General features: G+C 40.8%; 1 protein-coding gene across 1 annotated transcript in view; it reads left to right on the top strand.

Annotated features, from left to right (window-relative positions):
- DNAH8 (dynein axonemal heavy chain 8) overlaps positions 1-13707 on the top strand; it is a 1666792-nt gene that overhangs the window by 1374264 nt on the left and 278821 nt on the right. Inside the window, 2 exon segments of the mRNA XM_033937418.1 lie at positions 12209-12373; positions 13374-13600. Of these exon segments, the coding sequence (XP_033793309.1) occupies positions 12209-12373; positions 13374-13600 (392 nt within the window).

The following is a 13707-nucleotide window of genomic DNA, read 5'->3' as shown; positions in this document are numbered from 1 at the left end:
GCTTTGCTAAAATCTAAATACACCACATCTAGCGCACATCCTCTATCCAATTCTCTGGTCACCCAGTCAAAAAAATTGGTAAGATTTATCTGACAAGACCTACCTCTAGAGGACCCCGCAATTAGGATACCCCAATCAACATCCGCATGTTACAATCACCTATTAGCAAGTCTAGAAGAGGTATGCAAGCAGATTGATAGGCTTAAGAGCGATAAATCCCCAGGACCAGATGGCATCTATCTGAGGGTCATCAAGGAACTGAAAGGGACTATAGCTGAACTGCTTCAACTAATATCCAATCTGCAGAGATTTGCACAGACTGCAGGGGGGAGAGGGGGCACTGCGGGAGACCAGTTAGAAGTAGATTTGCAGTAATCTCAGTGTGAGGTTACGAGAGTGTGAACAAGGGTCTGGGTAATGTGCTCAGAGAGGAAGGGGTGAATTTTGGTGATGTTATAGAGATAGAAGCAACAGGTATAAATTGTGCTAAAATATAGCCATTCTGGGGGTGGGGTGAGGGGTTCACAAACTTTCAGCATGGAATTCAAGCAAGAATCTTTTTTACTCAGGGAGAAGTTCTCATAAATTTTTTGTGGTCTGAATGTAGCCATCAATATTTGGTGGGTACTTGTTGCAGGTTTCCAGGTCTCGCTGTGACAAGTACAATGCAACAAGCACAATGCCAGCTGCGGAAACCCTGAGAGAACATTTGGTGGGTACACTGATAATTTTACTTAATATGCACAGATACTACTAGTGGACACCTGGTAGCTAAGCAAAAAACAAACAAAACAAAAAACAAACACCTTGGTGGCTATCAGCAGAAGGTTCAGACAACTTCCCAGTCAAAGCAGGTGGCTTCAGGAGAGCATAGCCACTGTAACAGTAACCTTTCCAGATGACTGACCAGTAGAGGGGAGGCTAAATTTTAACTATCAATGGTGGCCCCTTGTAACCTCCAACCAGTGGGTTCTTCAAATAGTTCATCAGAAACCATCAAATTGCCCACTAGATGCGTCAAGTGCAGTCAAGCTCATGCCACCAGGGGATAAGGGGTTAGAGGTTGTAAATTTAAAAGTCACCACCAACATCTTTTCTTACATGAAGCGGCACTATGGGGTAAAGATCTAGAACAATTACTCGTGCCTACTACTTATAGGGAATTCAGAAAACGCCTGAAAACACATCTAACTAAACTAAACTAAACCTTAGGTTTGTATACCACGCCATCTCCGCAAGCGCAGAGCTCGGCACGGTTTACAGAGTTAAGAGGAAAGGAACTACAATAAGGGATAAAGGAGAGGGACTAAGAGGAAAGAGAGGGACAGAATACTGGAGAATGGGAGGTGATTAGATTTTTGCAAAGAGCCAAGTTTTCAAGTGTTTGCGGAAGGATTGGAAGGAGCTTGAGTTTCTGAGTGGGGATGAGAGGTTGTTCCTGAAATACTTAGGAAACCAACCTATGCAATCTTAGTCCTCAACAAACGATCTCTAGAACTGTTAATCACTAAGTCTGTACTTTGTTTATTCCACTCAATCTGTAACATCTTTAATCATTGTAAGCCGCATAGAACTTCACGGTCCTGCGGTATATAAATTGTTATTATTATTATTATAAGGTACTCCAGGTACTTTTTGTGCCCAAGAAAATTTGGAGATTTCATACCATCCTAGATCTAAGGGCCCTGGTCAAAGAAAATTCTGGATTATTTTCCTGACAACCTTCCTGCTCATGATTCAGGGAAAAGACTGGTTATGCTCTCTGGAAGGATGCTTACACCCATATTTCGGTACTTCCCTGTCACAGGAAGTATCTTAGATTTTGAATAGGGAAACACTACTACAAGTTCAGCATTCTGTCTTTTGGCCTTGTATCAGCTCCCATGCTGTTTACCAGATGTCTAGTGGTACTAGCAGTGTAGCAGATAGGGAAACACTTATACTTCCAGTCTGGATGATTGGCTGGTCAAAAGCATAAGTCAGGAAGGGGCTTCAGAGTCCATGCACAAAACTATTTGCGTGCTGGAGCTCCTAGGATTTCTGATAAACTACCCCAAGTCCTACCTGCTTCCAGCAAATGGAATACATAGGAGCCCTGCTAGATATATTGCAGGATTGGTCTTACCTTTCTCAGTTGAGGGCAGACACCTTTGTGTCTCTGGCCTTGCAAATCCAAAGCAGCAAGCAGGTCACAGCTTGCACATGTTGAGATTTATGAATCACGTGACCTCAACAGTAGATGTCATGCTCATGGCACAAATTGAGAGAAACCCAATGGATCCTAGCTTCCCAGTAGACTCAGGCCACTGGGAATCTAGTGGATATCATCCAAATGACACCAAAATTGAGGCAATCTCTTCTCTGGTGATCCAATCTGAGCCTGAAACTTCCATTCCAAATTCCACAAATACAGAACGTGTTAATGACAAATGCTTCCAACTTAGGATGAGGAACCCTTGTAGATGGGCTACACACCCAGGGAAAATGGGCTATATGGGTCATTCTAAAGGCTTTCAGAGATTGGCTATGGAATCAAATTGTTCTCTTTCAGACAATCAGGTTGCAATTTTTTATGTAAGTAAGAGGGGGGGGGAAGTAGACCATCTCAGGCGCCGTCTTGGCAGTGGCACTGACATCTCTCCTGCTCTCCACCCATCTTCCTGGGCTGACTCTTGGGGGTGATGTCAAGGCTCATAATGTCACAGCCATGGTGATGTCAGTAGCCAACTTGATATTAGTCTCCATAGAGAAGATATGCAATGCTGTGACGGGGTCATTTATCCACACAGTCACATTTCACTACTCTCTTGAATAGAATTTCCAACATGACAGCCAGTTTGGCCAGACAGACCTGCACAATTTGTTCAGTGTCTAGAATCCAACTCCAACCCCCTAGGCCCATTTTGTCCCCTGTTCCAGGCTGCACCTCCATGACAGATTAATTTATTTATCAAGTAAATTACTAACATGACGTTTCAAGACCATATTGTTGTAACCTTGTTATTTTTGGTGAGCCTTGTAGCTAGGGATTCCCAGCTATGAGAACTGCTTGTCCTCAGAGAAAATGATTACCTATAGGAGGTGTCCTCTGAGAACAGGTCAAATATTCTCACATATCTTCCCACCTTTCCCAGAAGTTGTATTCTTTCTGCTATATTATTAGATCGAGGGACCTGGGCTCATGTATTGGGCAGGAAGACACTTGTATATTCATGGTAAAGAGCTGCTAGAAATTTCTGCAAATTTTTTATGCTAACAGGCTCTGTGCTGGGCTCCATTGGATGATATCACCCAGTTGTGAGAATATTTGGCTTGTTGTCCTCGGAGAACACCTGCTACAGATATGTAACTTCATTATTTTTAAGGGTGCAGGAGAAACAAATCATTTGACCCAACTCTGAGTAAGTGTTATCAGAGAACAAGCCTCAGAGGGGCGTGGCTTAGCGCGCACACAAAATGGTCGTGTGATCGCAGCGCTCCTCTTACCTGGGCAACCGTTGAATAAATAAAGATTTCCTTTTAAACTGTTTTCGGCTGAAAACATCAGAGAGGACAGCGGGAGCATGGCGAGCACCCGACAGAGTAAGAGTGAAACCGGAGGGGCTGTGAAAAGGCAGAAGCAGGATCAAATTACCCCGAGTAAGGTTCCGCTTCCTGCTGATGTATCAGAGGAGTTAAGCAAAGCTGAAGTTATGGGGGAACTGAGGCAAATCAAACAAATGCTGACAGAGACTGTGAGTAATATGGCAGAACTGAAGGAAGAAATCCTGAATATACACAGACAAATGGAAGTAGCTAATAAAAGAACAACAGAGTTAGAAGTTAAAATGGAGAGCTTAGAATGTGAAGGAAAAAGATGCAAAAATGACAGTTTGGAAATAATTCAATTGAAAAGTCAGCTGGAAGATTACGAAAACCGTGGAAGAAGAAAGAATATAAAACTTTTTGGAATACAGGAAAATTTGGAAGGGAAAAATGCAATACAGTTTTTAGAAAATTTAATTCCTAGATTATTGCAGTTGGATTTCAAACAGCCTTTGGAAATAGAACGGGCACACAGGATTCCAATAAAGAGTCTGGAAAATCAAGGGAGACCAAGACCATTAATATTCAAGATGTTAAGATACCAGCAAGCAATAGAAATTTTAAATGCTGCCAAAAAAGATAAAAACTTAAACTATAAAGGATCCAAAATATGGTTTTTACCAGACTTTGCTAAAAATACAGCAAATATTAGGAAGAAATTCCTTGATCTGAGATCTCAATTAAAGGAAAAAGGATATAAGTATGGGTTATATTACCCAGCAAAAATGAGGGTATCTTGTGGGGATAAATCTTTGTATTTTGTTGATCCGGAAAAACTAAAGACCTTTCTTTCAAAATCAGAACCTATGTCATTTTAGCACAATGGGTGTTGAAATGAAGGGATAAATACTAAGACTGGATTGGTGGATATTGAACAAAAAATTAAATATAAAGAACTATGGGACTTTTGTTTGTTGGAAAAAGAAGAATATGCAACAAAGAACAGGAAATAAAAATGAACAAGTGAAAAAGAAAATAAAAGAATGTAAAAAAGAAAGTAGAAAGAAGGATAGACTGGAAAGACATTAAAGTGAAGTTATTAGACTGAACTTTTAGGAGACTAAAAGATGGATGGTTGGAGTAAAGAATGAACAAGAAGGATTAAAGGACTGGACAAATTAACACAAAAGGAAAAGTGAAGACTGAATAGGAAAATAAATAGATGTGAAGAAGAAGAAAGCAGGACTGATAGACTAAAAGGATATAATTAAAAAAAAAAAAGTGAATGACAATTGGCAGTCAAAAGTCTTTAAGAGTGGATGGATGGAGATAAGAAATAAATATGAAAGTTCAGTTTATTTAATAAGTCAGAAAAGGAGAAAGTAAAGAATGAAAGGACAATAAGGAAAAGATTGCAGAATGGACTAATGATAGAAAGGACAAGTTATATGATATTTAAATGCAAGTAAAGGAAAGGAAAATGAATAATATAAAAGAAAGATACATAAGAATTTATTGGTAGCTGAAGGAATGTAAAGATTGATGTTGTGATAATATAGTTTTAAAAAGATTGGATTTAATTTGGAGAAGAGGAAATATAAAAAGCGGGGAAAAAAATTATTTTGAAAATGAAATACAAATGTTTAAATACAAATAGGGGATAAAAACTTATAAAATTGAAATTTTTTTAACAGAAATATATGAAGAGATGGATATTTGTTGTTGGATATTTAAAGGAGGATAGGAGAAGATGGATTAGATAATATAAGATATAGGAAAATGATACTTTTTATTAAATATATGACTATGATAGAATTTTCTTGAATGAAATAAAATGTTGGGGGAATGAATTAGAGATTGGTGAAATGATAAAAATGCATTAATGGAATGTTAGGAAATAAATATGGTTATGTGACTAAAGGTTAAATAATAGATAGAGAAATTAATTACTTTAAAATGGAAAAAGAAGAGAGATATAATTAGATATATTGTGGAGAGGTAGTGAGTTTGTCTCAATAAAGGATAAAGGGGTTATTAATAAATATTGGTTGCATGGGGGGGGGAGGGGGGAAGTTGGGATTACTGTCCAATGTGTGTCCTTAAGCAGTCATTATATTGGGGGGGAGGGGTGGGAAGAAGGTGGGTATTAAAGATATTACTAGGATGATTAAGGAAAAGATTAATAAGGGATTGGGTAATTTGGAGGTAAGAATGTGTGCCATGGGGAGAAGTTTTTTAGATCTTAGTTATGGAAGAAGGGAAGAGGAAGATTATGATAAGGAGTATAAAATATATTATGTCTTTTAAGATATTTTCTATTAATGTCAATGGCCTGAATCATGTAATCAAAAGGAAAAAGGTATTATCATTTTTAAAGAAGCAAAACGCGGATGTTTATTGTCTGCAGGAGACCCATCTTAATATAAAGGAATCACAGAAACTAACGGGTGGGTGGGTGAAAGAATGTTTTTTTGCTCCAGCAGAGGGTAAAAAAGCAGGAGTAGCAGTTCTTATAAATAAAAAGTGTATGGCCAATTTTAAGATAGTAAATTCGGACCCACATGGAAGATGGCTACATGTTGATATAAGTATGGGAAATAATGCCCTAACGTTGTTCAATATATATGCCCCTAATTTGAATCAATCCGAATTCTTTAAAAAATTGCAGAGTATGTTGTTACCACTGGCTGCTTCTAATTTAGTGGTGGCTGGAGATTTTAATGCTGTAATGGATCCATTAATGGATAAAAAACCAGGTAAAAGTATAAAATCTTTAGGTTTAGATAATTTGGTCCAATCATGTGATTTGAAAGATATATGGCGTATTCTTCATTTTAATGATCAGGAATTTTCATTTTGTTCACAGGTTTATAAATCATTTTCAAGAATAGATTATATTTTTATTTCATCACATAAGGTGCAGCAAGTCATTAAGGCTTCCATTGATCCCATTATCATTTCGGATCATGCGGGAGTATGGATAGATTTACAATTAGATCAATTAGAAAATAGAAGACCTCTTTGGAGATTTGATAATGCATTGCTTGTGGATGAAAAATTTTTGGAAAATTTTAAAACACAAATTAGTGATTTCTTTCAAATTAATTTAGTGGAAGATACATCTATTGAAAATGTATGGGACGCTTTTAAAGCGACTATGAGAGGTCATATTATATCATATTCGGCTTTTGTTAGGAAACAGATTAAAAAACAGTATATAGAATTAGAAAAAGAAATTAAAATACTAGAAACTAAATTGGTAAGCAAATGGGAACATGATGTATTACAAGCTCTTTTGAAAGCAAAAGGTAAATATAACGAATTAGCTTCAAAAATGATAAGAAGAGACTTGTTTTCCAAACAGACAATGTATTATGGAAATTCTAATAAGGCGGGAAGATTATTGGCAAATTATCTTAAAGCAAAAAAAAGAAGAACTAACATTAATGGGATAAAAGATGATAATGGTATAATAACCAATCAAACGGATATAATTTTAAAGCAATTTCTAAAATTTTATAAGGACCTGTATTCTTCCGAGCCTTATTTGGAGAGGCAAAAAGATGGTAAAAATTTTTTTAGATTTAATTATTGGACCTAAGGTTCCTGATCATATAAAACGGAGTTTAGATGAACCTATATCATTAAAAGAATTAGAAACAGCGTTGAGATCTCTTAGAGTTGAATCCGCTCCAGGTGGTGATGGTTATACAGTAGAATTTTATAAAACATTTCAAAATGTCCTTTCCCCATATTTACTAAATTTATATCAGACACAACTTATAAAAGGTGATATTAAAGGTACTATGGCTGAATCAATAGTAATTGTTTTGCCTAAGCCAAATAAAGATCCTACTTTGGTTTCAAACTACAGGCCTATATCTTTAATAAATGTGGATAATAAACTTTTGGCAAAAATTTTGAGATTAGCCAAAGCTCTCCCACATATTATAGACACGCATCAGACGGGTTTCGTTGCTAAAAGGCATTCCTCTAATAACTCTAGATTATTGTTTCATATGTTAAATTTATCAAAAAAAAATGGATGAACCTGCTTTTACAGTTTCCTTGGATGCAGAAAAAGCGTTTGATAGGGTAGAATGGAATTTTATGTATCAGGCTTTAGAATGGTTTGGTATAGGTTCTGGATTTATACAAATGGTAAAAACATTGTATAGCTTCCCGATTGCAAGATTAAATATTAATAATATGATATCTGATGGTTTTCAATTGCAGAGGGGAGTTAGACGGGATCCGGAAGGTTCGCCCCCCACATTTCGCCCCCAGCAATTCGCCCCTCACATTTCGCCCCCGCACATTTCGCCCCCCGGATGTTTCGCCCCCACACATTTCGCCCCCGCACATTTCGCCCCCCGGATGTTTCGCCCTCACACATTTCGCCCCCGCACATTTCGCCCCTGAGCGTTGGATTATGTGTACTGCACATTTCGCCCCTGAGCGTTCCTCCGTTCTCTCTCTCTCACTCTAACTTTGTATCCCTTCCCACCTCCCCTTTCTGGTCTGAGTCATTCTTTTCCTCTCTTTATCTTTCCCCTACCCCACCCCCCAATTGTAGGTCCAGCATCTGTTCCTTCCCACCCTCTTTTCTGGTATGGGTCACTTTCTCTCCTCCCCTCCCCACTTATGGTTCCAGCACTCTGAAGCAGCAGCGGCCGCCGATCCTGACAATCTCACTTACCCGAAGCAGTAGTGGCAGCCTGTGAGCAGAGGCAGTGCCGTAAACAGGCTGCTTTCGGCCAGCCCTGGCAGGGCCTTTCCTCTGCCATGTTAGTCCTGACAACACCCACTCCCTCCCTCTGGCCCCCGAAACTAGGTTGTGCTTGTGGTGATGCCTCTTCACCCCGTGCTGCTTCCTCGACCCAGGAGAGGGGGACAGCGGCGGGGTCGGGGGAGACGGGGCTGGGGACGGAGACTCCTCTTCCTGCTCCAGCATAGGCTCCGATTCCCTCTGGAGCCCGCCCCGGCGGCAGCACCGCCGTCCATGACAACACCCACTCCCTCCCTCTGGCCCCCGAAACTAGGTTGTGCTTGTGGTGATGCCTCTTCACCCCGTGCTGCTTCCTCGACCCAGGAGAGGGGGACAGCGGCGGGGTCGGGGGAGACGGGGCTGGGGACGGAGACCCCTCTTCCTGCTCTAGCATAGGCTCCGATTCCCTCTGGAGCCCGCCCCGGCGGCAGCACCGCCGTCCATGACAACACCCACTCCCTCCCTCTGGCCCCCGAAACTAGGTTGTGCTTGTGGTGATGCCTCTTCACCCCGTGCTGCTTCCTCGACCCAGGAGAGGGGGACAGCGGCGGGGTCGGGGGAGACGGGGCTGGGGACGGAGACCCCTCTTCCTGCTCCAGCATAGGTTCCGATTCCCTCTGGAGCCCGCCCCGGCGGCAGCACCGCCGTCCATGACAACACCCACTCCCTCCCTCTGGCCCCCAAAACTAGGTTGTGCTTGTGGTGATGCCTCTTCACCCCGTGCTGCTTCCTCGACCCAGGAGAGGGGGACAGCGGCGGGGTCGGGGGAGACGGGGCTGGGGACGGAGACCCCTCTTCCTGCTCCAGCATAGGCTCAGATTCCTTCTGGAGCCCGCCCCGGCGGCAGCACCGCCGTCCATGACATCACCCACTCCCTCCCTCTGGCCCCCGAAACTAGGTTGTGCTTGTGGTGATGCCTCTTCACCCCGTGCTGCTTCCTCGACCCAGGAGAGGGGGACAGCGGCGGGGTCGGGGGAGACGGGGCTGGGGACGGAGACCCCTCTTCCTGCTCCAGCATAGGTTCCGATTCCCTCTGGAGCCCGCCCCGGCGGCAGCACCGCCGTCCATGGCAGGCAAAGCACACAAGAAAGCCCCCACCCCACCGGGGATCGCGGAGGGGCCCAGGCAGTGAAACAGGTGAGACGGCAGCAACTAAGCTCATGTTCCCTTTCGGCGGACCTGCGGCTCGTCGGAGGCGTGCGGCGTACGCTCGCGGGACGCTGTCTCGCTCTGGCCCAAGCCCCGATCCCCCTTCATGTCCTAGCGGATCGCGGACGAAAAAGGGGAAAGCCCGGGGGTGGGGCCAGACTTCGACTCCCTCCCCCCCTTGGCTTCGCTCGCGCACACCAGCAGCTGGACTGAGGGCCCGTGAGGTAAGGATTTGCGCGGGAGGGGGGGGGGGCTGATGAGCATTTCACTTTCTGTTGTGGAAACTCCACATCAGCAGCGCCTGAAAAAGAAAAATCAGGCGCGCTCCGAGTCAGGCGCACTCTGAGACGGATTTCTTTTTCCCCTCAAAGGCAGGGGCGAAATGTGCGGGGGCGAAATGTGCGGGGGCGAAATGTGTGGGGGCAAAACATCCGGGTGGCGAAATGTGTGGGGGCGAAATGTGTGGGGGCGAAAAATACCTGGGGGCGAAATGTGGGGGGCGAAATGTGAGGGGCGAATTGCTGGGGGCGAAATGTGGGGGGCGAAACTTCCGTGAACCGAGTTAGACAAGGTTGTCCTTTATCTCCTTTGTTATTTGATGTTGTATTAGAACCCTTATTGTTAGCAATACAGCAAGCAAGGGGGATACAGGGTATTCCATATTCTGATATGGAATATAAAATTTTGGCTTATGCGGATGATATTTTACTTTATTTGAGGAATCCAGAGTCTACCTTATCTTGTCTATTGGAATTAATTGATATGTTTGGCAAATTTTCAGGTTATAAAATTAATTGGAGTAAGTCTGAACTTATACCTTTAAATGTTCATTGTGTAAAAGGATTATTTGACGCTTTTCCGTTCATATGGAAAGAAGAAGGATTTAAATATCTTGGCATTCAAGTTAAAAATACAATTGAAGATACCGTAAAAGAAAATGAAAAATTTGTATTAAAAAGAGTTACGGAGTTGTGTGAGCAATGGAACCCTTTACATATTTCTTGGTGGGGGAGAGTTCAAACTATTAAAATGATGATGTTGCCTGTAGTTTGCTACCAAATGAGTATGATACCTATTTATTTTCAGGGGTCCTTTTATAAAAAGCTTAATAGCATTTTAACGAAATTTCTTTGGCTTGGTAAAACGCATAGAATAGCTTTGGTATCTTTGCAAAAATCAATTAAGGAGGGAGGGGTAAATTTTCCAAATTTTTATAGGTACCATCAAGCCTATATTTTACGTCAGGGTATGTATTGGATCCTCCCAGAACTGATAGATAATGCACCGGATTGGTTATATTTGGAATGGCGCCTTATGTTTCCCCTAAATTTAGTTCATCTTCCAAGTATCAACATGCCTAGAAGATACAGAGAAAATAAGATATTAATGGATACTTGGAAAACGTTGAGGTTTATTAGTAAATTAACACCTGTCCCAATAAACAAGTCAACTAATCAGTCTTTATGGATAAACTCCAAGATTAAAATTGGCGGAGCTCAAATCCTTTGGAAGGACTGGATTATTGCAGGCATTAGATCTCTGAATGATGTTATTTCGGAAGGTAAACTGCTGGAATTTTCACAATTGCAACATAGATTTGGTCTTAGTAAAAAACAAAGTTTTAAATGGTTGCAATTGAAGCAGGCCATTCAGGTTGAGTTCCCTGAATGGAAAACATTGAATAATCAATATAGTTTAGAGTTCTTATGCTTCCAAGCAGACTTCCTAGGGCATCAAGCCGCATTGTGGTATAAATTAATATCTGGATATTTGAATAAAAAACCAAAAAATGGTCTAAGAGACATTTGGAGCATTGAGATTAAGCATCAAATTACTGCATCTCAATGGCCACTAATTTGGTCTTGGAGAATGAGATGTACAGTGTCAGCATCTATGAGACAAACTTGGTTCTTTTTATTACATAGAGCTTTTTGGACCCCTACACGTTTGCAAAAATTAGATAGTTCTAAGTCCAATAAATGATGGCACTGTAATCTGGAACCTGGGACGTTGGATCATTTACTATATCATTGTCCCTACATTAAAAGTTTTTGGAATGCAATTTGGCCACAAATTAATAAATTGATGGAAAATCATGTAGCAATATCATATGATACAGTGTTATTTGGAATGATGATGAGAAAAAAAAGTCAAATTTTACCAGAAAATAACAAGCTTTTACTAGTCATGACAGGGGTTGCCATTCAGCATATAACCAATAACTGGAAGAATCATAGTAACCTTAATTATACATTTTGGTGGAATACAATTTGTCATATATTCAAAATGGAAAGAGTAATAGCAATACAAAGAGGGACATATCCTAAATTTATAAAAATATGGGGGCCATTGACAAAGTATTGTACTGAATGAATAGTAGGATTTATCTTCTTCTTTTCTTGTCTTCTTTATGGCACACATGGAGGGGGGTAGTGAAAATAATTTTACATAACATGTTATAATATGGTATACAATATGTATAAGGTGATTGGAAAGTACTTGAAGGGTGGGGGGTGGGAGACGGGATAAAAAAATTTGTTCAGAATATTATGTAATAGATATAAAAGTGATATTGTGTATTCATTAGTTGTAACTCAATATTTTGTACACTTCATGTAAAATATGAAAATGAATAAAGAATTATAAAAAAAAAAAGAGAACAAGCCTCACAACCAACAAGCCCATTTCACTTGTCTTCCTAAGAGAAAATGGATCATTATGTTCAATGGCTATAGTTATGAATTTAACAATTTGTTTCCTTTGTAGATCTCTAATTTATTTGCTCGTGATGAGTTGGATGAGATTACACAAGGACTGATACCAGTAATGAAAAAAGAAATGCCTCGTCACCCTCCAACATATGATAATCTTTATGAATATTTTATTTCACGGTCCAGGAAGAATCTGCATGTTATACTCTGCTTTTCTCCCGTGAGTCTTCTGCTGCAATAATTCTATAGTACAATATAAAAAAAAACTGACAAGAGAGCTTAGCTACCAGTGGATAGTAAGGTTCCAATTCCTCCCATCCATTGTGTGTGTGAATTGGAACAAGTCATTGTACTGAAAATTAGACCACATGCTTTTGTGCAGCTGGTTGAGTTATATTTTTCTAGCTTTCCTCTCAACTGATCTTCAACCTCAGTCAGAATCTGTCCTACCTAGCCCTGATCATTGTCATTTATTATGAGAAACAAAATCGAGGTGTCACAAATTGTCATTTTTTACTAATTGTAGCAAGAGTACTTGATTGAGGCTATAATTCTTAGCTTTCTGATACATGTGTCCCATTTATTCAGTTTTTAAATATTGTTATTACCCAGTGGGAGATTGTGAGTTGAGAAAGACACGATGGCTGTTACCCACGGCTAGCGCAGGTAACCTGCCGAAACGGGGAGCAAAAAAATAGTGGTCACCACAGGGACGGGGACAAAGCCATTCACCGTAAAGGGAACATGCACAGTCACGGATCGGGCAGTCCAGTCTGTGAATGATAGATATTTAAGTGCTGGTTTGTGGACTTCCAGACCACAAATAACACTTCTAAACTAAGTACCATAGATAAGATAGAGAGATATAAGTCAAATAGAAAATAAGGGCTCCTTTTACTAAGGTGTGCTAGCGTTTTTAGTGCGCACAAACCACGCGCTAAATGAAAAATACTAACGCAAGCTCTATGGAGGCGTTAGCGTTTAGTGCGCGTGGCATTGTAACGCACGCTAAAACTGCTAGCGCACCTTAGTAAAAGGAGCCCTAAGGGTAACTGAATGAAGGAAAAAGAGGTGCATGAAAATAAACTCAGCTAGAGTAAGAATAGGAAAGCAAGTCCTGCTGTGCTTTGTGTCCTTGTGTATGTGACTAATTAGTTGCTTCTTCCATTAAAGACGTGATCATGATGGAAATTATAGTTTTGAAATGTTTTTATTTGTAGGTTGGTGAGAAATTCCGGGCCCGTTCTTTGAAATTTCCAGGTCTGATATCTGGATGCACTATGGATTGGTTCAGTCGGTGGCCTAAACAGGCTTTGGTAGCTGTATCCAGTTACTTTCTTTCTGAATTTCATATTGCATGTTCTGCTGAAGTTAAAGCCCAAGTAGTAGAAACTATGGGTACATTTCATGACAATGTTTCTTTCAATTGTGAGAATTACTTCCAAAGGTAAGTCAGTCTGTATCTAAATGCACTATAATAACCACCGATTTATTTATACCCCGCCTTTCCCAAGGCGGGTCACAGTAAAGTACATACAATACAAGAAATCAAAC

Source organism: Geotrypetes seraphini, chromosome 3, assembly GCF_902459505.1.
Source record: "Geotrypetes seraphini chromosome 3, aGeoSer1.1, whole genome shotgun sequence".
NCBI classification, from domain to species: domain Eukaryota; kingdom Metazoa; phylum Chordata; class Amphibia; order Gymnophiona; family Dermophiidae; genus Geotrypetes; species Geotrypetes seraphini.
This window is presented reverse-complemented; position numbering and strand designations above follow the sequence as displayed.